General features: G+C 40.3%; 1 protein-coding gene across 1 annotated transcript in view; it reads right to left on the bottom strand.

The window, feature by feature from the left end:
• The window catches only part of Myo1d (myosin ID), a 293,048-nt gene that overhangs the window by 130,680 nt on the left and 135,286 nt on the right, over positions 1–27,082 (bottom strand). The window contains exon 16 of the mRNA XM_075991410.1: positions 26,530–26,737. Within this exon, the coding sequence (XP_075847525.1) occupies positions 26,530–26,737 (208 nt within the window). The remainder of the gene's footprint in view (positions 1–26,529; positions 26,738–27,082) is intronic.

The raw sequence follows: 27,082 nt of genomic DNA, 5'->3' as shown, positions 1-27,082 counted from the left end.
TGGGTGGTTAAGAAGGGAATTTTCCACTGACAGAACAGCTCCTGATCATAGTACCTGCCTCCTCAAAGGTCTCTTCTGCCATGGCCCAGGGGGAGAGGGAACACAGTGCACGAGTACTCCTCTTGTACTAGGCATCTGACAAGTTAAGGACAGGTATTTTAAGAAGACAGTCTTGGCCTGATTGTAAATGTGCTGTTTCGTTTCTCTTATTAATAATTCATCATAAAAAGTAGGAAATAAACCTTGGGTAATTCTAGGCATACATTAATACACTTCCCTTCTTAAATGCTTGGTTTGGGAACATGTTTCAGCCCTATGAACCAAGCTTCTGCAGAGAAGTTCAAATGATATTCACAGCTCTTGCTAGTAGCTTGGCTCTGGAGTAGGCAACTGTGCCAGAAGGTTGTTTGTTGAGAAACCAGAGTTCCTGAACATAGCTTGGCATCCCAACATAGCACCATTAACCACTATGATAATGAAGCCGGATGAATACACTTCTTGAGAGAGGATTCCAGATCCCGAGGAAAGGGGATGACCTCTTATTTATGTAAGCTAGAAGTTAAATACGCTTTATCTTTATTACTTCCTTTCTTAGATTGTAACTGATGTTAAGGGAGGAATACAGTTAAAAGAACTCATTATGGACAGGAACCTTTCGAGAGTGCAAGCACATACAAACAAGTTGAACATAAAAAGGCCAAATAAGAGGACTGACACTAGTCACCAGTAAATAACAACAACAAGATACTGCTCTGGGACTACCTCTGGGCTGTCTTGGGCACATGACTTATCACACAGGCGAGGACATAATCAATGCATCAAGCACTTCATGCTAGACCACTGTGCTGCTACAAAGAAATGCCACTATACTTGAAACATACAGTTAAAGGGAAATACTGAACTTGCTCAGTAATATCCAAGTGTTAAATCTGCACAAAGATGTTAACTGTCTTTATTAATGAAAATTCTGGGCTAAGGAAGTAGCTCAGCTGATAGAGTGCTTGTCCAAGATACATGAGGTCCCTGGGTTTGATCTCTAACACTGCATAAAACATACATGGTACTGTGTGCCTGCACTCAGCTCCATGTGTGTATGTGTGTGTGTGTGTGTGTGTGTGTGTGTGTGTGTGTGTGTATGTATGCCTGTATTCTCAGCTCTGTGCGTGTATGTGTGTGTATGGGGGTGGGTGGGGGTAGAGGCAGCATGATCAGAAGTTCAAAGTCATCTTTTTTTTTAAACCTTGTGAGTTGGAGGCCATCCTGGGCTACATTAGACTCCATCTCAAAACAAAAACAAAATACAAAGTAAAATGAAACAAAAAATACAAAAAATTCTACTGAAAATATGACCATATACTTATAATTTAAAAAAATCCTATTATCTATTTTTTCCAAAGAAATGTATTTTTGAAATTTAGGCTTCCTAGTTACTAAAAACATAAAATAATGCTAACAAGAATGATTGGTTTTCAACCAACTTCTATTACTGCTGCCATCTATCACTTTACACATAAACTCATAGTTCATCCATCATTTGCATTTTTTAAATCTGTGCATTTCTTTTGTTTCTTGAGGGGGGACCCTCTTTTAACCATTGGCCTTTGAGAGGCTGGACCAGGTTGGGCTTGGCTTTGGGTACCAAAAGGCCTGTGGGATTGCCTGCTAGCTCTCTTACTCCTCGCCTGTCACACCTAGATGTTGGATTTTTTGTTTTTTGTTGTGATTTGTGAGTTTTTTTTTAAAAATAAAGAACCTCTTATTAAACCATATTAGGAGCTAGTGTGGGATTGTTTTAAATTTGTGTTTCCCCCATTGACATGTCTCCTCTTCATTTGGCACCCAACGTGGGGCCAAGTCCATGTTTAGCAGACACCCCCCCATGTTTCTCGCCTGCTTTGCCCTATACTGCGCTGCAATAAGCACGGCATATACAAGGACATCCCACATCAGTTTCTCTTAGCTTTCAATTATCTCTTCATTTGTGTAGGGTCTTTACAAATGAAGATCATATTCTTGTTCGTCATGTTTTAAATATTTTTCCAGTAAATACATTGGGACTATTTATGTTATGCTGCCTTATGGAAGTCATTACGTTTTAAGAAACAAAGTCAAGTGTGTTTGTTTTTCTTTTACGTTTACATATAATTTCATATAAAAATGAGGTCATATGACAATTATCACATGGTCTGTAATGGTTTTTGCTTGTCCATGTGATCTAATATCCTATAATGTGGGTCTGGATGGTCCAATGGAACACCTAACCAACACCCTGTTGTGAGCTATTACTGGTGTTTTCTTTCTTGCAGTTATAAATAGCACTGTCCTCATATATAAACTCATGCACACAAATTGTTCATAACAAGGTTTCTAGAACTGGAATTGAGTTTTCAGCAGTACTCATTTCCAAATAAAAAAGCAGGAGATATATGTGGGGTATGTTTAAGGCATACATCAATACATCTCTATCATGAATGCTTAGCTTGAGCAACAGTGTTCTGCCAATAAACAGTTACAGAGAACTAGTTAAACTGATATTATTACAATGATTAAATTACTTTAATATAGCGTTATTCAATTAAAAATCTCACGATTCATTTGAAAAATATTTTTTACCATTTTCAGATATATATATATATATATATATATATATATATATATATATATATATATATATATGCATGCATGCAAGGGTCCGTGCGTGTAGATGCCCAGTTCATGCAGGAAATCATCCTTAATTTCCACTTGATTCATTGAAGCAAAGCCAGAGCTTATTGATAAGGCTAGTCTCCCTTGTGAGCTTGCTCTTGGGATCTCTTATCTCTATGCATTTAGATGCTGGAATTACAGGTGGACCACCACAGCCATCTAGCATTTTACACGGGTTCTGGAGATCCAAACTCTGGTCCTCACAAAGCACTTTAACCACTAAGGGTGGATCTCCCTATCCATCCTTCTCCCCCAAATATTTTTAGACAGGGTCTCACTGTGTAATCCAGGCTGGCCGCAAGCTCAGGATCATCCTGTCTCAGTTTCTAGAGTGCTAGTATTACAGGTTTGCACCACCAAGCCTGATTTGAAATTTTTCTTTTGAAAACAGTTTCATCATATTTTTTTTAAAAACCATTGCATGCTTACAATGTTATATAGCAACTGTAAGACTTTTTGTATGTGAAATAAACTGGCCTTCTTTTATATTTCCTAGGACTGGAGTTGCCTTTTACCACATCTTTGATATCATTATTAGTTCATGACAATAAAACAGGACAAGAATTTCACTCAGTGTTTCTTGGGAAAATCAAAACAAAACAAAAGCTCCACTCCTCTCATGTCTTCTGAAACTGTCCAAGGATTTAGTAGTGCCTCTCTCTTGAACAGTAAGCTGGGTTGCTGAAATTACTAACTACAATCTTGCAACCACAAGGGGGCGAGAGATCAAGCAAGAAGGTGGTATTTCCTATGCCAGTCTGGGCAGCAATTTTCTATTTCTGTAACTCAACTAGAATGTTGTAGTGATATGCTTTGAGAATTAAGAGCTGTAAGTGTCGGGGAAGGAACAGCTGTCAACATCTGGCTTTCTCAATTCTTCGGTTGCTGCTATGTTTAGAAATGCTGTCCTTCATTAAAATCAAGTATGAGTCCATAAAATGATTTTATGCTTTTCTTAAGATGTAAGCTACATGAGGATGGGAGGACTCATGGCCAGGACACAGGACATTTATCTCTCTCTGTCTCTCTGTCTGTCTCTTTGTCTCTCTTTCTCTCTCTCTCTGGGGTTTTTTCAAGACAGGGTTTCTCTGTAGCTTTTGGAGCCTGTCCTTGAACTTACTCTGTAGACCAGCTTGGCCTTGAATTCACAGAGATCCTCCTTCCTCCCAAGTGCTGGGATTAAAGGTGTGGGTATCGATACCACCACCCAGTTTGGCTTTTATCTCATAATCATCCCACAGATGGCAGTTGGTAGTGTCCATTCTGAAGATCACCCATAATTTAAAAACGTGGAGTACCCATAAGAGCTCTAGATTCTTTGGAACGCAAACTGGTCACCAGCTACAGCTGACAGCCATAGCAATGGGGGACCCACTTCTATGTGAACAGGCAGGGTGTCCATCAGCTCCCTTCTGGTCAGGCACTAAGAAGGGTTAATACCAAATTTTCATGAGAAATATCTCTGAAAGGTGCAAAAAGTCATTGATTTAAAAGAAGTCACTGGGAAATAAGCTGGGGAGATGAGCAGATATAGACAGACACACAGTTGTGTGTACCTACACAATACAATTATTTGATTATAGTGGAGGGTCAACCACAGTTAACACACCAGTTAAGCCAGTAGTTTCATGAAAAGTCAGGAACACCTACCTCAACTTCAGTCTTTCCAATAAACACCAGCACTAAATTGCCTATAGTTATTTCTGTATATGATCCAAAGAATTATTTTAGGGTCATCAAAATCTACCTTCCTTTTTGTTCTTTTTTTCCCCTCTTGACTGCTTGTGATGAATATTTCATGGAACTCTCCTCTCCCATAGCTGCCCTCAGGTGTCCTTACAGAAAACTAAATCCAAACCCAAGCTCCAGCTGACACCTTGCCCACAGATAAACCCTGCTGCCCTGAGCCTTGAAGAAACAGACACGTGCGAGGTGGTGGGAACACAGGCACAGCCAGGGTGCTGCAGCAAAGGCCTTCAAACCATCAAGCCTTTTCTTTGCAGGGTCTTTGCCTGTGTATTTCTCTGGCTTTAGTCCTCTTTCTCTTTGATCTAATCCGTAGGCCAGATCTTGCCATTCTTTAAGCCTCCTCAGAGAGGTCTTCACAGACCACCCTGGCGGCATGCAGCCTGGTCCTGACAGACCTTCCTCCACATAATTACACACTTTGAAGTTATTCCTTGGTTCACATGTTTTGTTTTACTCCTTGACTAGAACGTATGCTCCACAAAGACAAGGTCTATTCTTGCCTCACTCAGGACTATATTTCCAATGAGTGCCTGGAGGTAAATACATGTGTTAAATTAATCATTATCGACCTGGATAAACCAAGCGTATTTATTATGCATGAGAGTTGCTTGTCTGGGAGAAGGTCATATGGGAGTTTGACCTGCAAGTAGGGCTCGGTAACTGAGGGGTTAGCAGAGCTTGGGAGGAAGACTTCATCCTAACATACATCCATGAGGAAGGGCCAAGCCACTCTGAAATGTTCATGACAGTAGAGACTTGGCAGCAGTCATGTTCCGCTGTAGGGATGTTCTTTGTAAGTAGAGGACTTCAAGAGCAATGCTGATGGCCACGGTTCTAGAGCAGTCTAGTGTGAGCAAACAATGACATGAAGGACAACTGGCCACTGAGAGAGCTGACAAATGGAAAAGTCTGTGCTTCGGGGAGCATTCCTTTCACAGCAAAAGAATTTCATTAAAACTGTAAAATCTTCATCTTAAGCTGGTTCCTAGTATAAAATGCAGAGATTATAAGTTAAGTGCCTACTTCCCTGTTCATTTCAGTTTTAGGATTCTAATGAAAAATTCTTTTTTGTTTTTGACAAAATACAATACCCAAGAGTCATTCATCAAGTGACTAAGGACGATGCACACCACTATTCTTTCTTTGGAAGTGAAATGACCGAGGAGAAGCCCATGAGCTCTACTGCCTTCAATGGGCCTGTGAGAAAACAATTCCTTTTAACACTTGATTGAAGAGAAGTGGGGGAGGGAAGACTGAGAATTCTATAAAACCCAAAATAAACAAAAATTATTGACTAGTTCTATACTGGTCCTGAAATTAACAAAAATCTATAAACAAAACATCATATCACATATCAAAATTATTGACCTAAAGTTTATACGACTCACTGAGCTTCTATAGTAAGGACTGTATGGTTTTTTATTTCCAAATTTTTAAAAATAAGGTTTATAAAATTAAAAAATAACATGAAATTATACTTATTTTAAAATTCTCATCCCCAAAGAGAAGACATCTTTACACTAGGCTGGACCAGCTAGCTCCCCAGCGCTCTAGGTAGAGGTGACAGGAGAAGACGCAGCCATGAGCAAAGCCCTGGCTTCACTGCAGCTGCTTGGGAATTTCCTCGGAGAGTTGACCCAGCAGGCTATGGAATCTTGAGAGTCATGACACTGCAGAAACAGGTGGCCCAGGGAATCTTAAGAGTTTCCATGCTGGTGGATATTTAACCTCTAAACTTTAAAAATCATGGAACAGTGTTTTCAAGGTTCTTTTCATTTGGGAATATATTTATTTGGTTAGACTAAAACCATGAGAAACACAGCTCCTTAGCCACCTAATAAGAGCCAGAGAAAACTATACTTTCACTAAAGAATTTGTTTTCCCACATATGTCTGTTGCTGACTTAGACTTATGTGATTGGTTATGTTATGGCCCAACAAACACCGACCTTCCTTCCTGTTCTTCATGGATGACCCTATTGATGTGACCTGCTTTTGGCCAATGGGATGTACATGGACATGACCCAAAGAGCTTGAAATAAGCTTATGACCTATAATCCACTAACTTCAGAAAAATGAGCCACATATGGCACCAACCTATACGTAGATAAGACTGGCCACTCCAGAAACAAGTAAGACACACATGCTGCTCCGTTCACTAAGTTCTAGGTAGTGTGGTAGGCTGAGTAATAGATTCTAAAAGATGTCTTCTTTCCAATCGCTGAAGCCCGACAATCAGTTGGGAAGAAAGTTTGAAGACTTGATCCCTTCTGCACCCCCACCCTGTTTCTATTTTTACTGGATGTTTCCAAATGCAAAGTCAAGAACCTTCCACTAGTTCAAATGAGAGAAACTCAAATGAGACCATGCAAAGGAAATCAGTGTATTCAAGAATCATTTCTCTCCCGCATCCTTTTTTCTTCATATATTGTGGCTGACAGGAAATCAGACAGCGCATGCTTAGTGGGAAAATGCCATTTCTTTACAAAATGCCACCATTGAGGGTGTTTTATACAGTTCTCTGAGTCAATTTACAATAATTTACTTTCTGTTTTTTACATGCGAAACTGTTTATCCAACAGTTCTACAGATAAGCACAGCCTCCACACCGCAGAGGACTGTGAGGGCAGAACTATTCATCTAGTAGGTTCTACTCACTTTAAAGAGAAATAAATTTCCTTAGGTCTTTCCCTCTAAGTTTGCTAGAGTAGGTTCCAGAAGAATAGTGAAGAACCCCACATGTGAATTTACAAGGGAAAACTGGTCTGTTGATTGTATTGTTGGCTTGCTAAACGGCACTGAAGAACTCAGGTGTCAGGACTTAGTCCAGATGGTTCTAACCAAAGGAATTACACAATATTCATAGGTTGAGTTTTTAAGAGATGATTGCTATTGATACTGTACATATTTTACATGGCATTTAATAAACAGTCTTAAGAGTTTATATGACTGAGGCTTTTGACACAGGTTGAATATCCTGGATTATCTGGCTGGACCCTAAATGAAGTCACATAATTCACAAGAATGTGGCGGTGGGAGAATTGAAGATGCAAGAACAGATAGCACTGTTTCCATGAAGGTAGATGGCAAGGGCAGAGACTGGAGTAATGCACCCACAGCCACAGAATGAAAGTATTTGTCAGAAGCTGGAAGACATAGGGAACTGATTTCCTTCATCGCCTGGAGAGGACTCTGTCTTGCTAACAGCTTGTTTTGGTTCAGTGTACTGAATTAAAGCTTCCCCCTAGAACTGTGAAAGAATGCATTTCTGTTGTTTTAAGGCACCTCATTTGTTTTTTTTTACATAATAAATAAAAATCTTTTTTTAAAAAAATGATATGTACAATTAGGAAAATAATTTGCAGAAAGGAGGGATGATAAGAGTATAATTAGCATCAGAAATATTGGAGTTGTTACAAGCATTCTAAATAGCTCGTGAAGTATCACTAGTTACAGATCATATGCATTCTGTTTTTTTTAATTTATTTATTTATTAAAGATTTCTGTCTCTTCCCCGCCACCGCCTCCCATTCCCCCCCCCCAATTAAGTCCCCCCCAGCCCGAAAAGCAATCAGGGTTCCCTGTCCTGTGGGAAGTCCAAGGAACCCCCACCTCCATCCAGGTCTAGTAAGTTGAGCATCCAAACTAAGGCACCTCATTTGTAACTATTGTTTCCAGGAGTCCTAAGCACTAATAATGTGGTTATACAGCAGAGTTGTGGCAATAACCTGATGTAAATCCAAATTAGCAATATTAGTATTAACAGAAAGTAGATTCCTTATAGAGAACTCAAAATATATCAAAACTACACTCACTTCATAGATGACAAAATTGAGCCACACATGATCTAAATATGTTGTCTTCTGGAGCCGAGACTGGAACCCAATGCCTATAGTTAACTAAAGTGAAGAACTATCTGTGGCTAGGAAGAAGCCCAGTGGAGGTTAGAAATCAGCAAGAAGTTAGTGATTCTTCAACTTGGGAAGAATGAAAACTTTGAGACTTTCTCCCAGTTGAGAATAATTTTTGCATACTAATTACTCCAGTTGCTTGGGATTGTTAAGGGATCTCACTTGAATGTACACAAATAGCTCTCAAGTACTCACTATATCTGTGCTTCCACACATAAGACAGCTAGTTAGTAAGAAACAGATTGCACCAGGCACTATGCTGGTGGTCTTGTGTGGAACCCAATCATTCACCTATCAGGGTGTCATTCCTTCAACTCCTGTTAACCTAGTTGAAAAGTTGAGACAGACGTGCAAACTTAGAGATAGTTTAAGATTTAGATACTGGGTAAAGAGAACAGAAACTATAAAACACAACAAGCATTTCTTTTTTTTTTTTTGTTTTTGAGCTACATTCTTATAAATCAGGAGCTGAGAGTTTCTCTGCTTGATGCCTCATGCATATATGAGGGACATCCACTCCTGCAGCTCAATCCAGGGGCCCTACGGTCCTTATGATTGTACTCTCCACTCACTCAAGAATCAGCTTTAAAGTAATGACCTTGAATCAGTCCTACTTATAACTCACAATGCATAGCTTATCAGTAACAGATTTCCCACATCGTCTCCCACCTGTGACAGACGCGCCTCATCAACTCTATAAGTTTACAGATAAAAGTGAGGACGACCCAAAGCCTACAATTCTAAATCCTGTAACCAACATCAAGCTCATGGGTCCTGCCTCCCATTGAATCCACTAACTTAGCCCCCAAATGACAACCAGTGGACAGAAGTAAAGATGGGTATGCAGATGGCTCCACTGGGAGGACTACAGTGGGAGACACTATCATTTGAAGAACACTGACAAGGCAGGCCGCACATGGAAAAGCATGGTGGTGAGATACGGATACATCAGCAGAGTCAGGAAAGTGAACAATGATGTCATCCCATGGTATGAGAGGAGATACAGTTGAATGGGATGCTGGAAGAGTCTGCTTTAAAATTTGTAGGAGACTGAACGGTTTATGAATAGATGAACAACATCACTGACTCAGATTATGATGTTGTGAAGTTAAGAAAAGGAAAGGAAGCTTGGAAGGCCACTCACAGTGGGCTGGGGCATCTCCATGTTGTAGCTAGTTTTCATATGAGAATACCCATGCATGGTACACGAACCATGACTTTGAGTTTTAAAACGGTGCCTATAAGAGAGTTGGACAACGACTGGGCTGATGTTATCTTTAACAAAAATTCAAAATATATTAATTTTAATAAAAATCATACATTAAAAATTTAGGTTCAGCTGGGCAGTGGTGGCACACACTTTTAATCACAGCACTTGGGAGGCAGAGGCAGGTGGATCTGTGAGTTCAAGGCCAGCCTGGTCTACAGAGTGAGATCCAGAACAGGCCCAAAAGCTACAGAGAAACCCTATCTCAAAAAAAAACAAAACAAACCAAAAAAAAAATTAGGTTGAAATAATGAGATGATAGCTATATGTTGTTGCTATTTATAACCTATTCATTTAAAGCCCAATAAACTCAGAAAGTACTTAGCCTGTAAAAGCGAATTAAATGATAAATGCTTGATTGTATCTTAGTTCTCCAAGAATATTCACCATCAACTTATTTTCTAAAACTGGTTCATTTCCTTTCCATACAATACAAAATAAAACCATTTAAGATAATTAACTATCCAAGTTGATATATTAGTTTACAGCTCTATATTCAATATCCTAATTTAAATAAAATATCCTAAGTAAATATCTTATTATACAATTAGCTTTCTGTTGCATAGATATACAATTAATGCCAACATTTGAGATATTCCATTGTTTTCTACTTTCATAAGAAATGTTATAATTTCTTACAAATAAATTTTATATAGATTTTAAATAATTTTTTAATAATAATTACTATGAGTATAGCAGCTAGAATAGAGGCAAACACATTTTTAGATTTTTTTTTAAAAAAAATACTGCTAAATTACCCCGTGGAAAGTTCTCACCACTTAGCATGTGTATGATGTATGCATGTGTACATGCCTGTAAGTGGGCAGCATAGGTGTGCTCACACACGTGAAGGCTGACGGATGCCAGTGTCAGTCATCTATAGCTTTCTGCCTTTTTTTTGAGAGTGTGACTGGACCCGGAGCTCATCAGTTCAGCTACACTGGCAATTTCTGACTCTCGTATGTCACTTGGTAGTAGTTTCATATATTTGCTAAGCAAGAGGAAGAAAAAAACACGCCAACACTATAGTGCTCATACTTAAACTACATATACCTTATTATATACTCATTTTTCTAAACAGTCAGATTTTTTTAGGTTAATGAAATATGTAAAAAATTATGTATGCTAGAGAGTATTTTTTTAAAACTTGTGCTAGGGATAATGGTCATGGGTCTATCCCCAGCACACCACACAGAGAACCCCCCACCCCCACCAAAACAATAAAACAAAACAAACTAAAAATTCTATACTTTAAATGGCAGCTATTTTTTTTTTTACTAAGTGGTGAACAGCCATTACAATAAAATATTTGGATCTCAACAAAAGTCAAAAAAGGCCAGCCAAGCAGTGGGATAGAGGTGTGGGCAGGAGAAGCAAACCAGGATGTTAGAAAGCCCGAACTGAAGATGGCTTCTGGCAGTGAGTCTAAAGCCCTGTGCTTCCTGGCAGTTTCAATAAAGGGGGAACTCAATGAGTTGCAAGGATTACATGATTTATTAGTTATATGTGTAATAAGACAGATCACTAAAATAAATACTCCTTGTACTCAGATATGCCCTTTGTATCTTTAAACAGTTGTTTCTGTTAGGGAAAGAGCAAAAATGAATTGCTTAGCAGCAACTCGATGGCTTTTGTTTGGCGTGTCTGTGCACATCGCCAGCTATACTTGTGATTGTGTGTTTCTTATTCATGAGCCTGCTCCTCTGAGTATGGGGTAGCACGAATATTGTGATTTAGTATAAACATCTATTCACTAAATCCCTTTCCTTTTACTAATGAATGCTTTACAAAGAGTCAATCTCTCAAGCCTGTAGCAATTAAAAAAGAAAAAAGCAATGAAAATGTAGCCATGTTTCCACCCCCTCCCCCTTTTCCCTGATACCACCTATAGGGGCCAGACAGCGTTGTCATGGAGACAACATCTGTTGGGCTATGAGAGACAGGTCTCAAGAGAGAAGTGTCTGAGAGAGAGAACATCTCAAGTTAAAACAAAAGTGGTGAGGGAAAAACCGAAGCAAGCTGTTTTCCTGACACAGTGGAGACTTAATTGAAAGGTGTATTTAGTCTAAGAGAGAAGAAAATGAAGTTTTTTCCCCCCACTTCTTTCATCTAACACAGGAAACATTTTCTTTCCAACGGGGAACAGATTTCTTTTAAGTAAATCTGAAGCATATGTACACATCTTGGCATAATTACATTTTAAAATTGGGATTCATACTGATGCACCAAATTGGTTGCCGTAGTAATGAGCTATCACCCAGGCAACGGGTTTGCTGCTCTTTCTGAAGAGCAAATCATCTGCATCCAATGTGAGGGAATGGGCTGGGGAAGGGAGGCCGAGGACACTCACTGGAAGTGGGGGGAGTGGGCCGGGGGAGGGCAGTAGAAGATACTTGCCGTATCTATGAGAAGATAAGTAAGGGGCAAATTGATTTTGACAAGTCATCATTATTTTTCAAATAAGCTTTTATCATTTTATTCATCAGCTGGGTGGGGGAAGAAGAGTGCTGAGGGTGGCAGGGGAAGCATGCCTTGTGGTTTCGGTGTTAAATTTTTGCTGAAGCATTTTTAGTTTTCTAAAAGGCTGTCATTTGTCAAGGTGCAGATGTGGACACATATTTAATTGAATCAGTTGTTCGATTATATCGTAAATATCATAAATTTTTAGAATAGTAAGATCAATGACTTGTACAAATGTAATATTAATAGCACTGTTTAGGAATATTCAAGATAAGGTTTCAAATTCAGTAGCTGCAGTCTAACTGTTACAGAAGAGAAACACACCTTGGTTTCTTCACTAAGAACACACATCCTTTCCTAGACAGTTTTTGTGTCCAAGGGTTATTAACAGATGTCCAGCACACGTTCTTGCAGAAGTCCTCTGCTCCTTGGATTTTCTTCTGTATCCTGTGCTTGTCCCAGTTTACTTGAACACACTCATCACTTCATATTTAAAACTTTCTGTTTCCTTTCTTCCCTTCCACTCCTACCTGCTTGCCAGTCATTTCCAATCGAATGTCTTATACATGCCTAAAACACATCATGCCCACACTACTAATATCCTGAAAATATATGCCAGTGGCTACACATTCTCTATCTTAGTAATTCATGATATTAGTTATCTAGGATGCCAACCTGGAAGAATAGGAATCCCTCATTTCCGCCTTGAATTAGCTTCCCATCCCAACAACTCTCATGGTCTGGTTATTTCCTCTCATCTCAGCTACCACTAATGTGATTGAGGCCCTCATTAGTTTATCCAGAGTATAGCAACAGGCTTTAATTGGCTACTCGGTTTCCTTTTTAATACAGATCTATTTAAAGCCCCCAAACTGACCACAGCACTATCTTCTTACTATTTCCACGGAATATGGCAAGGCACTAGCTGATAGCTCTACTAATACATAAACATGTAACAGCTACAGTTGAGCTTGCAAGAAAGCAATGAGAGGCGAAGGCAGAAGCACTCCCAGAAGCTCATGGCCCCGCCCCCTAGCCTGACATATGCAGCAGAAAACAACAAAGAAAAGCAACTGAGTAATTTTCAATGTACCTAAAAATGTGCATGCCTCTCCACTGGCCAGGGGGATTCTAACCCCATGGTCCCTGATTGGATTCCAGAGAAACCCCCTGCCCTGCACCATGCTGCTAAACACACCAAACAAGGGACTGCCGGATACCACGGGCAGGTGGGCACTGTAATGATCTATTTGTGATGAGGAGGCATGGCCCAGCACACCACCAGGGTGAGCTGAATGGGACAAGGAGACCTACACGCATGTCTGGGGCTATCCACGATGGGCTCCAAGAAGAAAACACGGACCCACCTGGTACCTTGCAGTACCAGTACCAGCCAGATGGACACTATTAGTGTGAGCAGAGGTATGGTGTGGTGGTTCATGGGAGAGAAAGACAATGGTTCAGGTCCTGTGGACAGACATATCTGAAGAGATGAGAGAGGGAGTGGGCCGAGATGGTAAGGGAACTGAACCCTTGACCAGCAGCAACACACGGGAAAGCTTGCCCTGTACTTTGTCTGGGCAGCACAGTAGAGATTACTGTTGACAAGAGCACAGGTGAGCCCACCCTGAGAATGTGACCATGGGAGACCCAGCCCCAGCTCTTATCTCCCACATGGTGACAAGGGCTAGGGAGAGATGTCCTCCCCCGCCCCGTCCATCAATGTCTAATGCAGGTGGGAGAGTTAACCCTGAGGTAACAAGAGTGGGAGAGCTGTCCCTGATCCCCACAACCTGCAAACCTAGGGAGAGCAGGACCTGCACCTCTCCAGGGCAGCACAGCAGAGCCAACCCTGTTAGTGAGGTGTGGGTGAGCCAGCCCCGAAGCTGTGAGCATGGGTGGAAAAATGATGTCCTCCCATCTGCCCATCAACGCCTGAGGCATGTGGGAGAGGAGCCCTGTGGTCACGAGAGTGGGAAAACTATCCTTGGCCCCCACCAGCTGCAACACTCAGGAGATCAGGCCTTGCACCTTGTCAAGACAGCACAACAGATTAACCCTGTTAGCACTGAAATTGTGAGCATGGGAGAGCTGTCCCCATTATCCATCTGTCTTGTGGTGGCATGGGTGGGGGAGAGATGCCCCCCCCCCGCCGGCCATCAATGTCTGGGGCAGGTGGAAGAGCTGGACCTGGGGTCCTAAGAGTGAGAGAGCCAACCCAGTTAGTGCAGGTGTGGGTGAGCCAGGCCCAAAGTCGTAAGCATGGGAGAGTGGTCCCTATTTCACATCTGGTGGACCAACCCTACAGATGCCCAGGCCCAGAACCAAGGATATAACTTGGTCTGCCCCATCATCCACTCTATCTATGATCTTCTGGAGCATGTGAAGGGACCTGACCTGCAGACCCAAGGCTGCAGGTCTCACACAACACAGGGCAACCCTAAGAAAGTCCAGGAGGAGCCCTAGGGAGGTTCAGCATTGATAGGGTAGTAAAAACCAGAGGCCTCCAACCAGACCAATGACTCTCTGCAATGAATACTTGAAAGTAAAGGTATATGGACAAAAGGGTTCATGGCATGACTCACTGCAACTTACATGATAAGATTTTTATGTTTTTTCCTTTAAATTTTTTCTCCCTTTTTTCTCTTAAATTTTATCTAGTGGCATGCTCAGGGAGGAAGGTCGGATTCAAAGGGACAGGAAAATGAATGGGATCAAGATACATGATATAAAAAAGACACATATGCAAATGGCCTGGTACCCTGTAAAGATTTGCATTTTATGTGTATTTTATAAAATACTTGTATATTAATAAAACGCTGATTGGCCATTAGCCAGTAAGGAAGTATAGGCAGGAAATAGAGGCTGGGCCATGAGAATAGGAGAATTCTGGGAAGAGGAAAGGTTAGTCTGCAGTCATCACCCAGACACAGAGGAAGCAAGATGAGAAAGCCTCACTGATAAAGGTGCTAAGCCACGTGGCTACACGAACAAGAATTATGGGTTAATGTAGGATGTAAAAGTTAATAGGAAGCCTGAGCTAATAGGCCAACCAGTTTATGATTAATGTAGACCTCTGTGTGTTTCTTTGGGACTGAACGGCTGTGGGACCAGAAGGGACAGAAACCTCTGTCAACACAAATAGAATGAATGAATGAATGAATGAATGAACGAACAAACAAATATGTGCACCTTACAGTCTAGTATTTCTAATCTGGGGTCTATGCTTTGAAGCAGCAGTTCTCAAAGTGTATTTCAGGGGAACCCTGGACATTGCTGAAATCCTTTTAAGGGGTCCTTGAGAACAAAATAATTTCATAAGAATACAAGTAGGCTATTTGCTTTTAAAATTCTCACTCCCCACAAGTGTACAGCAGAGTATTCTAGAGACCATCATGGCACATGATGACATCAACAGTCTTATAGATCTGTGCCTGCATGTTCCTGCAGTACACAGGAGCTTCTAAAATGAGCTCTCTGGAGTCCTCAGTGAGCAGCTTCTTCCCAGAGCAGGTTTACCTGCAGGCGAGGGTGCATGCACGAATGTCAACTGCAGCCTTTTTGTGAAATGATGAAAAACTGAAAACCAAATTGACCATTCTTAAAGTAAGCATGTGAACTAAAACTGTTTTTTCAGACAGGGTCTCTCTAGGTAGCCCTGGCTGGTTACATGGAGATTCATAGAGATCCATCTATCTCCGCCTCCTGAGTGCTGGGGACTAAAGGTGTGTGCCACCATTCCCAGCTATATGGAAACTTTTAAATAATAAAAGTGTAAGAAGTATGCAGGCTAAGTAAACAGTCACTGTACTACCCTGAAGAAAAATCTTAAAATGACATGCTAAGGCAGCACAGTGGTGCATGTCTGCAATCCCCGCCCCGGGGAAATAATGCAGGACGTTTATGAAAACAGGTGCTTGGGCTACATAGTACAGCTGTCTTTTAAAACAAAAGCAAAAACCGCAAAAAAAGAAAAACCCAAAACCCCCATCAAAACCAAAAGAATATTATGTGATTATGCTAGGTAGAAAACTAAAGCTACTTCCGAAACAAAGTCAAACAAAACACCCAAAATCAAATCAAGAGCTGGAAACTATGCACAGGAGAGTGTAAGAAACAAATGTTTTAAGCCACGACAAAAACAAAACAAAACAAAGCAAAGCAAATCCCCCTCAACTTCCCAAAACGTGTAAATCAGGCTGCCAGCCACAACTAGCACTTACTAATGAGCAACCTTGGCAGGATGGGAGTCTGCTGGGTTCAGGTGCTTTGAGGAGAAAGTCCTGAGACAGCTCTATATACCTTGTTAGTCAACACTCTCATGCTGGCTGTAAGGCTGACGGGAAGGCTGTCCACCTGGCTGCTGTACTAGCTAGTTACACAACTGGATATCTGAATGAAGGGCAAGAGATTTCTTGCAACATGGGGAGGGCTATTTCAGCCATTCTAAGAGCAAGTCTGTATTTGTTATAAGAAAGACAAATTTGAATATTTTTGTACAAGACCTTGTATCTATATTTGTCATAAGAAGTTTATTTTACCCATGAACCTTAGAGTCAGTTAATTTGCTTTAGTATCAATAATCCAGCTCTATTAAACTGCAACTGTACAAATTGTCAGTCTACTAGAGATTAAGATCTGTCCTTACTATAAACATATCTCTTTTTTAAAGACTTTTTTTTTTTTAAAAAAAAAGGTTACTGTGGTGGTTTGAAAAAATGACCCCGTGGCTGGAGAGATGGCTTAGAGGTTAAGAGCATTGGCTGTTCTCCCAGAGGTCCTGAGTTCAATTCCCAGCAACCACATGGTGGCTCACAACCACCTGTAATGAGATCTGGTGCTTTCTTCTGGAGTGTGGGCATACATGGAGACAGAATGTTGTATGCATAATAAATAAATAAAAATGCTTTAAAAGAAAAAGAAAAAGAATGACCCCTATAGGCTCATATATTTGAATACTTCGTACCCAGTTAGTGGAACTGTTTGGAAAGAACTATGGCCTTGCCATAGGAAATGTGTCATCGGGCTGAGGTTTAAAAGCCCACACCATACTCAGATACCCTCTCCCCATCTCTGCCTCATGCCTATGGATCAGGAGATAAGCTCTCAGGCAGCCCTCCAGCACTATGCCTGCCTGCTGCTGTGTTCCCTCAGCCCCCACGATGATCATGAACTCTAACCCTCTGGAATTCTGAGTCCCTAAATTAAATGCTTTCTTTTATATGTTGAATTGGTCATGGTGTCTCTTCATAGCAATAGAAAAGTAACTGAGACAGTAAACAAAATAATGGATTTTTCTGGGTGTTATGATGCATGCCTATAATCCCAGAACTCAGGAGGTGCAGGCAGAGGGATCAGCAGTTCAGAACAATCCTAGTGAGTTTGAGGCCAGTCTTGGCTGTACAAGATCCCTGTCTTTAACAAATGAAACCCCTTCCCCAATAAAGTGACAGGCTTTATTACGGCATTTTTATTCATATATGGCATTATATACACTTTGTTCTTATTAACCTCTCCCATCCCCTTCTTGCTTTTCCCTTCCTCTTCCTAGATAATCTTCCCCCCTGCTTTCATGTTGCATGCATCCTCTGGCTTCCTTAAAATCTATTCCTCCCTTCCCATGGTCTCTTTTCTACTATATTAGTAGAAATATAGTTTTATGTAAAACACAGACCTAGAAAAGCTAAGATTTTGGCAAACTTTTGGTTCTCCCACCCAAGCCTTTTCCTCAGCTCAGCCAGGATCCGTTCCTGAGTCCCTCTGGCAGTCATTGCCTATTCCAGAGCATCACAATTTCTCTATCTTACTGGTCTGAGTGCTAACACATTTCTTTTGTGTTGGGCTTCTTGTGGGTGGAACCTGGTCTCACTCATTTTCATATCCCCATTCAGAAATAACGAACAAATACATGTTTATTACTCATTAAAAATACTGCAAAGACAGCGCTAGAGGCTACCATCCGGTCAAAGGTACACTGTGCTTCTGTCAACGTTCAGGCACGGTCAAGCGCATATGTGTGAGCATGCGCCTTGTGAACACAGCCGAGTAGACAGGCAACAGGGCTGCACAGTAATGCACCCGCTTCGGCTCTGTCAGCAGCCACATCTTTCCTATCCCACCCAGGGCTCCCGGATCTCCTTCCGGAGAACCCATCAGGAAACAGCGCTCATTGACCATGTTTCATTACTGTCGTGTCAGGAGCTGACTCAGGGTCCCAATGTCAGCATTTTCCTCCACTTGTACTAAAGCACACCTCAGTCCACATGCTTTACAGTGAATGATTCAGACATTGCTAGATGTCTACGCAGGCTATTTAACAAGGAACTCTGCCGACTTTACTGGCTCTCTCATCATCACCTTTGTGGCTAGTTTCACAAAAAGCGTGTGAGTCACACCTGGTTTTCCTCGCAGCAGGGAATCCTGAACGACACCACTATCGGGCAAGTGCAGTGTGTGGGTGGGAGGCAGGTTCCTGGGTTCAAATTCCAGTCCCAGCATTCATCGTCTGTGTGACTCCATCTAGTACTCAGCCCCTCCGTCGTTTGAGTTTCCTTGGTTACCAAATGGACTTGTCTGAAAGGTTCTCACAAGATGTAGGCATTATGTAAAAAGTAACCGGAAGAGCAGTCATCAGTCAGATACCATTTTAGGAAGCTTTTTGGTTTGTTTCTTTAAGGGAAAAGTAATTTTTTAAAAGAGAAATAATGATTTTGCTTTTAGTCTGAGAAATAACAAAGCACGTGGTTGGTTTCACACAGAAGGGAGAAGGCTTTGTTTAGAAGCCTGTAAACTCCACGTGGCTTCCTCTCTCACTTGGCAAAGCTTCACGGAGCTATTTACCTCACAGTAAATTCCTGTGAGGAGGGGGCAAATGGACTGCAGAAACAGCAAAGTCCTACTTAGAAGATGATTCTGTTCAGTCTGTCTTGTGGTTATTTTGCTCAGTTCTGTATACAAATCTTGAAAACCACTTATAATTAACAGCATGTTATTCTCAGTTCCTGAATTTACAATCTTCATTGTAAGCTTAAGTGTTAATGAACCACCCTTAACTCTTCACAAGATTGTTCTTGTGATGGGGGCTTTACTACCTAACAGGAAAAATGCAAAACACAACACAAATTAACACATAAATGCAAAAACGTACAGATAAAGTTAAATTGTTCACCAAGACAAACCAACAGGCGCAGTCCTTGTGATACAAGGCCACCTTTGAAACTATTCTGTAAAAACACTTATAATCAATACATTATATCAAGTTTTTAAAATATACTTGAACACAGTTCTAAACTGACAGCAGGGTACGTGACAGGCTGCCAGGAACTGTGGCCCACGGTATGTGTGTGGTCTGTGCTTTGATATGCAGTGGCGTGCTCTGCTCTCAGCAGGCTTAGGCTGTCTCTGGCCATCTGTAAAGTCACGTGCTTCAGCCAACTGGAGATGGCGAGCAGACCAAGCATCAGATGATGACAACCATTATTAATTTAATACGATAAATGCCATCAAATCCTTAGTGTGATCTTGAGCAACAGAAGTAAAAATCACAACAGCAGAAGGTGAAATAACATATACCTATAAGATGCATTGCCTGGAATTGATTTTAAAAATAAAAAATGATTTCAAAGCCAGCCTGGTCTACAGAGTGAGTTCCAGGACAGGTTCCAAAGCTACAGAGAAACCCTGTCTTGAAAAAACAAAAGACAAACAAACAAACAAGATTTGTGTGATTGTACATGTGTGTGGACGCACATACCATAGCACATGAGTGGAGGTCAGAGGATAATCCATAGGAATTGTTTATCTTTTTCTATCATGTGAACCCCTGGTTTGAACTCAGATAGTCAAGCTCAATATCATGAGCCATTTCACTGGCCCCAATTTTTTTGTGTGTATATTGGAGGTTGAATCTAGAGCCTTGTACAGACAAGGTAAGTACTGAGCTACATTCCTAGTTCTTGATTTTTTGACATGGGTCTTCTTACATAGCTCAGGTTTGCCTGAAACTCATTATGTAGCCCGCTTCCCTCAAACTTGTGATCCTCCTGCCTCTGTCTTCCAAGTGCTGAGATTACAACTATATGCTCCCATGATGAAATAATTATCTTAAAAAACGAAACAAAAAAACTACTGGAGACAAAAGGAATCTAACACACACACACACACACACACACACACACACACACACACACACACACACTTAAATGTGAGAGTAGCTAGTCCCATATATACCAAAAACAAATCCCAGAACAAATTCCATTGTCTGTCATTAACACACGTGAAAGAAATTGGGAGAAGATAATCTCACTTCTGTTCTTCATTATTTTGACATACATACAATTAGTAAACTAAAAGTAAGAAAATTATAGCATAAATAAACTGGAGACACATTTTTATGGGGAAACATAATAAAATGCATCACTAAAGCTGACAACGAAAAAGAAAGTGAGCATAAGAGGGAATGATTGCAGAACCTGGGTGATTTTCTAAAGAAAAACTTATTGAGATTGATTCTATAACAGACACAAAATAAAAACAAATCATCATAAAGAACACACACAAAAAAGCTAGCTGCCAAGATGACACATATCTATAATCCCAATACACTGCAAAATTGAGTATCAGGTTAGTTTGCCTACATACTAAACTCGTCTAAAGAAAAACACAGACACAAAAATAAACAAGAGAAAACACAAAGCTTCAACAAAATTGTTATGTTCACACAAATGCCCCTTCCAGATGGCTTCCTAAGAAAGTAGACCTGACTTCTCTGTTTTTATGCCAATACCAAGCTGTTTTCAATACTGTAGCTCTGTAATAGAGTTTGAAGTCAGGGATGGTAATGCCTCCAGACAATCCTTTATTGTATAAGATTGTTTTGGCTATCCTGGGTTTTTTGTTTTTCCATATAAAGTTGATTATTGTCTTCTCCAGATCTGTGAAGAATTTTGATGGGATGCTAGACCTGGATAGAGGTGACCGGTCGTTGGGCTTCCCACAGGTCAGGGAACCCTGATTGCTCTTCGAGCAGATGAGGGAGGGGGACTTGATCGGGGGAGGGGGAGGGAAATGGGAGGCGGTGGCGGGGAGGAGGCAGAAATCCTTAATAAATAAATAAATTAAAAAAAAGAAAGTAGGTCTGAACAGACTACCTTCAATGCCAGTTAGCCTGTTTCAAAAGACCAAGCAAAAACAGTATTAGATCTAAAATAATACAACAAAAAATTAACAGCGAAGTCATAAGAGATAACTGGGCATGGGTATACACTTTCCCCAGCATTAGGAAGACTGAAGCAGAATGACCATGAAGTCAAGCCTGAGCTACACAGTCAAGTACTGATCCAAAGATACCAACCAATAAGACAACCAATCAATAAGCCCAACCACCACAAACTCCATCAAAGATGAGCATCAAGGATCAAGGGAAACGACATGAAGATCCATGATAGCTGTATGAAAATAGTCAGTGTTTCAGAAAAAAAAAAACAAAAAAACCAAGCTTGCAAACATTCATAAGAAAGAAAACAGAAGTAGACCAAGACGATAAAATGCAACGGGTACAAGGAAAGTGCTTGAGGATTAAACAGAAACTTGTAGTCTAGTTTAAAAGTTATTTTCCATTCCAGGCAAAATAAACGGAGACCAACACTTAGAAACACCTTGGCAACTGTAAGGGAAGAGATAATTTTTATGTCTGCATATGATGTAATCATTTACTCAGGAAAACTAGTCAACAAATATGAATTAAGAAATGTTTCACTCTGGATGCAGAAAAACCAACATAGCCAGTATTATTCTCTACACCAATATTATTATGTAGAAAATATAAGAAACCCATATTAGCAACAAAAATAGTAAAGTATATATGAATCAATCATTGATACTAAGTCCTCTTTTGGTCTAAAGGTCAATGAAGATGATTTAAATAAACATACTTTGTACTCATAATGAGGTGATTTCATACTGCACAACTGTTAATCCCTTTAAATGATTCTGTAAATTCAATGCAATCCTAATAAAAATTACTGTTGTGTATAATGACTCTATTACACACATCAAAATTTATCTTGTGGGATAAAGGTCTATATGTGGTCCTTTCCATCTTAGGAAAGAAAAACACAGAAGGTGAGTTTATCATATTGTGCACTCAGACAGGGTTTCTTCAACATTTCCTGATGCTCACCCGAGAAAGTTTTAGATAACTCTTAGGTATATATGTAAAATAGGTTTACAAATCAAACATTTAATAATAATAAACCATGAAGAAATTTCTTTTAAAACAATCCTTTGGAATAGTACAGTTTTAAAATTTTTTAAAGGATTTATTTATTTACATGTTCATTTATTTATTTATGCACCATTCTACCTCCATGTATGCCTACTCACCAGAAGAGGGCATCAGATCTCATTACAGATGGTAGTGAGCCACCATGTGGTTGCTGGGAATTGAACTCAGGACCTCTGGAAGAGTAGCTAGTGCTCTTATCCTCTGAGCCATCTCTCCAGCCCCGGAATAAGTACAGTTTTATCATTTATTAAAGATAAAAGGAAATTTGTATACTAATGAAATGGACATAGGAGTCAAAAGTTCATTTATCAATTTTTGTTATTATTTTTTTTTTGAGAGACAAGGTTTCTGTGTGTAGCCTTGGCTATTCTGGAGCTTAAGAGATCCCCTTGCCCCTGCCTCCTGAGTGCTGGATTAAAGGCATGTGCCTTTTTAAAAGGAAACTCAAGTCAACCATTCAAAGAGCAATTTTTAAGATCAAACATGCTAACATAATATAATTTAAGGATACATTAATTTGATGCATGCTGAAGAGTGAAAGTATGAAAAATATTCTTTATTTTCTGTAGTTCAACTGTGTTTCTCTAAGAGCAGCAAACTTGCATGCAATTTAACACTGCAATTTATAGCATACGGTGACTTCAAATCAAAGGTGTATCAGGCAGCATTGGTTGGTGCTGTGATGGCTTGTACAATACAAAGTGGAGGTGTCATGTGTCAGAATCAAGGCTGCAGTAAAGTGCACAATGCAGCATGGGTGAGCCCTGCCTCGAACACCTCGGATTCATTATAGATTTAACTCTGAGTTAATTTTTGGTCACTGCATGTTCAGAAACCTTTTACTGTCACCAGAGTTTTTTTTATCCCCTATATTCAGTTACTTAATCATGTATGGGTTATTATCCACAACTTAAGAAGTTGGGTATTAAGACATATATCAGTAAAATCTGTGTGGCATTAACACAAAAAGAGACAAATAGAAAAACTGGAACAGAGCAGAGCACCAGGGAAAACACTATTGTCAATACGAGATAAAAGTAGGCCCCCAAATCAAAGGGAAGGAGTAGACATTGCAGGAGGTGGTGTGAGAATGTAATGGTCCGCTGACCTTAGCACAACTGATGCCATGTTAGAGGTGCCATTCAGACCTTAAAACCAGGATGCAGATCTGCCAGCTGAGGAACAGAGACCTATTCCATCAAAGACCTAACCCATTGTTCTGGGAAAGTTCTTAAATGCACTAACCTTGCCTTTTAGCTTCCATAGTTCTGCTTCTCACTAACTGAAGTGTGACAACCAAGATGTGGTTTTAGTGCATAAAAGACAGAGGGCTGTAAGGCTCAGGGCTGCATGATGTGGGCAAGGTCTCCAGATAGCCACCAGCCAGCAATAAAAACTAGAGTGTTTGTGGGGTGGTCTCTGGTGGGCTGACCTCACAACAGGAAGACTGGCTAGCCATATGAAAGAAAACCAAACTTATTCCTATATGAAACCACTTTCTAGATAGATTCCAAAAGGATTAAAGACCTAAATTCAAGAAAAAAATCCATCTAATTCTTGAGAGAAAATATAAAATAATATTTTTGTGACCTAGAAACAAAGGAATTCTTCTCAGATGAAATTTAAAAGCCCACAGTATAAAGCAAAACCGAAGAATCTGATTGCGTCAGGTTGATTTTGTTCAGCAAAGCACATTATGGATACATTTTATTTGAGTGTCTATAAAGTAGGAGGATATATTTATAATGATACAGTAATATGAATATTCAAGGAATTCTTACTATCAAGAAGACACCAACTTGGAGAAAATGAACAAGAGACCCACAATAGACACTTCATAAGATGTATAATTATACATATATAAAGAGGTTTATTGGAATTACCCCAACAGACATCTCATGCTAGCAAATAAAAATCTCAGTACCAGGAACAAGCTAACTTTTTGAGTTTGCCATTGAGGTCACATAGATCCCTAAGTATCACAAGCTATTGCCAGTACTCCTAGTTATCCGCCAGAACTGAACTGTAAGACACTATTGCGGAACACATTACAAACTTGAGTCACAGAACAAGGAGATATCACGCTGGTACTAACTTGGAAGCTTCATCTCTGCAGGTTAGTGTTTACAGTGCTGTAAGGTGCTTGTACGATGCCAGAGAAGAGTTAGCATCAATCTCACCAAGGTGTGAACCCTGCAAGTTATAATAATTTCCGGCCTGACAGTATAGGCCCACTGGTACAATAGTTATGAACGCTATGGAGGTAATCAACAACTTTCTGATTGGATCAAAGGCCTTCTCTGTGAGATGGAACTTGTATTTGGCACTATTAAGGGACCAAGAACCTATGGATAGATATGTCACAGGCCTTAGGTGAAAACCCCATACTATTATTCTGCTAAAGAGATACAGTATTAAATTGATCCCTAACATGACTTATCGTTATACGCAGAGTATCTCTCAACCCTCATCAGAAAAACTCCTTGCAGTAGATGGAAATTAACACAAGAGTCTCTTAGCTGGTTAACATACAGAAAACAAAAGACTGTGGAGTACTTAATTCTAAATCAGACCACTCCCACCAAAGCTCAGGAATCTTTGAAGAAAGAAGTAGCCGAAAGACTGTGAGAGCCAAAGGTTGTTGATAATACCAAGGAAATAGTGTTTTCCAGATCAAACAGGGTAGATGTACATATGAACTTAAAAGATGTGACAGCATGCAGAAGACCTCTGCAAACTCCACCCAAACAAAATTTTAGCACCGAGGAAGGAAGCTGAGGAGCTATTGGCATTTGGTAGCTAGCAGGAGGAGAGTCAGTTTCCTTCAATGATGTGACCTAGCAGACTGACCACACACCAGTGCAGGCTGACTCCCCAGGCAACACAAACTGGACTCAATATGGGAAGGTCAAAGGAAAGGGGGGTAGAAAAGGTGGTGAAGAAGAAGGAATAAGGAAGGAAAAAAACAAGACGGAAGGAGAAGGAGGAGGAGAAGAAGAATGTATTTACTGACAATGCATTGTATGAAATTCTCAAAGAATACAAATATTACAAAAGATATAAATAGGCAATTTACAGGACCCCAGTCAATCAACCAATTACTGAAATGCTCAAGTTCAACAGTAGTCTGATAAAATGTAGGGATACTTGTGGGGATATAGGCACACGGTCACCCTCACAGAGATAACCAACTGGTAGTGGTTGTACAAACTGGTAGCTGCTCTGAATAGGAACCTGACAGTACTTATATTAATTACATAGAGAGATATGCTATGACCCCGATTCTTCTAGAAGAATGTGATTAGAAAAATATACACATTATATACATATGTATATATACACACATAGACTTTATTACTTTTTACTTTTGAGACAAGGACTTTTTTTGTGGCTCAGGATGACCTAGAACTCACTATGTAGTCTAAGCAGTCTAGGCTGGTTTCAAACTTGTGAACCTCTTGCCTCAGTTTCTGAGTGCTAGGATTACAAGTGTGAGTCATTACACGTTGCTCACACATATAACTTTTTTAAGTGGCGGCTACGATGAGAAGGCTGGGGTAGAAAGACTGAACACATGCATGCAGTGAGAAGGTCGCCTTGAGCAGGTCAGTGATGGGAGCTACAGTCCATGAGGAGGGAGTCGGAATCCACATCTGAGGTAGTGTAGTGTACGGATTGCTTACGGCACGGCCACAAACATATTGGCACGATTTTGAAATGTAGGATTTTTCATGTGCCCTAGGCATGAAACAGCTTTGGCCACCAAGCCAGGCATCAAGCTAGGATGAACAAAGGACTGCCATCTGTTCTGCCCAACTAAGAACACCACTACCACCACCACCAAGGACTCTGCCAAGGGGGTAAAATCCAGATTTTTGAAAGGTCCTTTAAGCATTTAGGCTGAGAGAAAAAAATATTTAATTACAGAAGTGGATGGACCAATTAGATGCCTCACTTAAACACCAGAGGACAACATGTTTTTTGAGTTCTGAAGTTGCATGGCCGAGTACGTTCTGCATGTGTGGAGGTTGCAATGTGAGGAGTGTGAAGATCCACAAACTAGACCATCTCCATACATCTCCTGAATTAAGAAAAACATTTAGCAAAATTTTGAATATACAAAGGCCTCTTGCACATAAAACATGAAGCTACCTTTTGTAGGAAGAGGACAATCCTCACAAGCATCTGGGCACGGAGTTCTTCCAAGGTGAACAACGTACGGGGTGTTCGAATGAAGATTTTGGTCTTCCCATAAGCTACGTCATCCTGAAAGCCACATTGTTCTATGAGCTTCTTGACAGCCTCTTTGTCTGAAGGAAGGTCATGGCTAGGCCAGGTGAATTCAGAGATCATCTTGTACCTGGATGAAGGAAGAACAGGGCAAAAATCAAAGGAGGGAAAAATCTGTACGGTCATCTTAACAGAAAGCTTCTCATTGAAACTTTAGCTAACTGTTAAATTTCTTTAGCCTGATGAGTTGAGAAGAGAATCTGTTTACTAAAACATTCCTTCATGATAATAATTCTTACTAAACTGGGAATAAAAGGGACTTCCTGCCTTCATCTTTGGAAGGCTACTCACCAAAAATTTAATAGTAATTATCACCTGCAAGCAGGTTACCCTGGAAGCATCCTCTTTACAGACACAGACAAGGATGCTTACAGCACGGGTTCTCAGTACGCTGCTCTGGGGGTCTAATTAGCAC

Source organism: Microtus pennsylvanicus, chromosome 11 (assembly GCF_037038515.1).
Source record: "Microtus pennsylvanicus isolate mMicPen1 chromosome 11, mMicPen1.hap1, whole genome shotgun sequence".
Lineage (NCBI taxonomy): Eukaryota > Metazoa > Chordata > Mammalia > Rodentia > Cricetidae > Microtus > Microtus pennsylvanicus.
The sequence above is the reverse complement of the archived record's forward strand: the minus strand, read 5'-3'. Positions and strand labels throughout refer to the sequence as shown.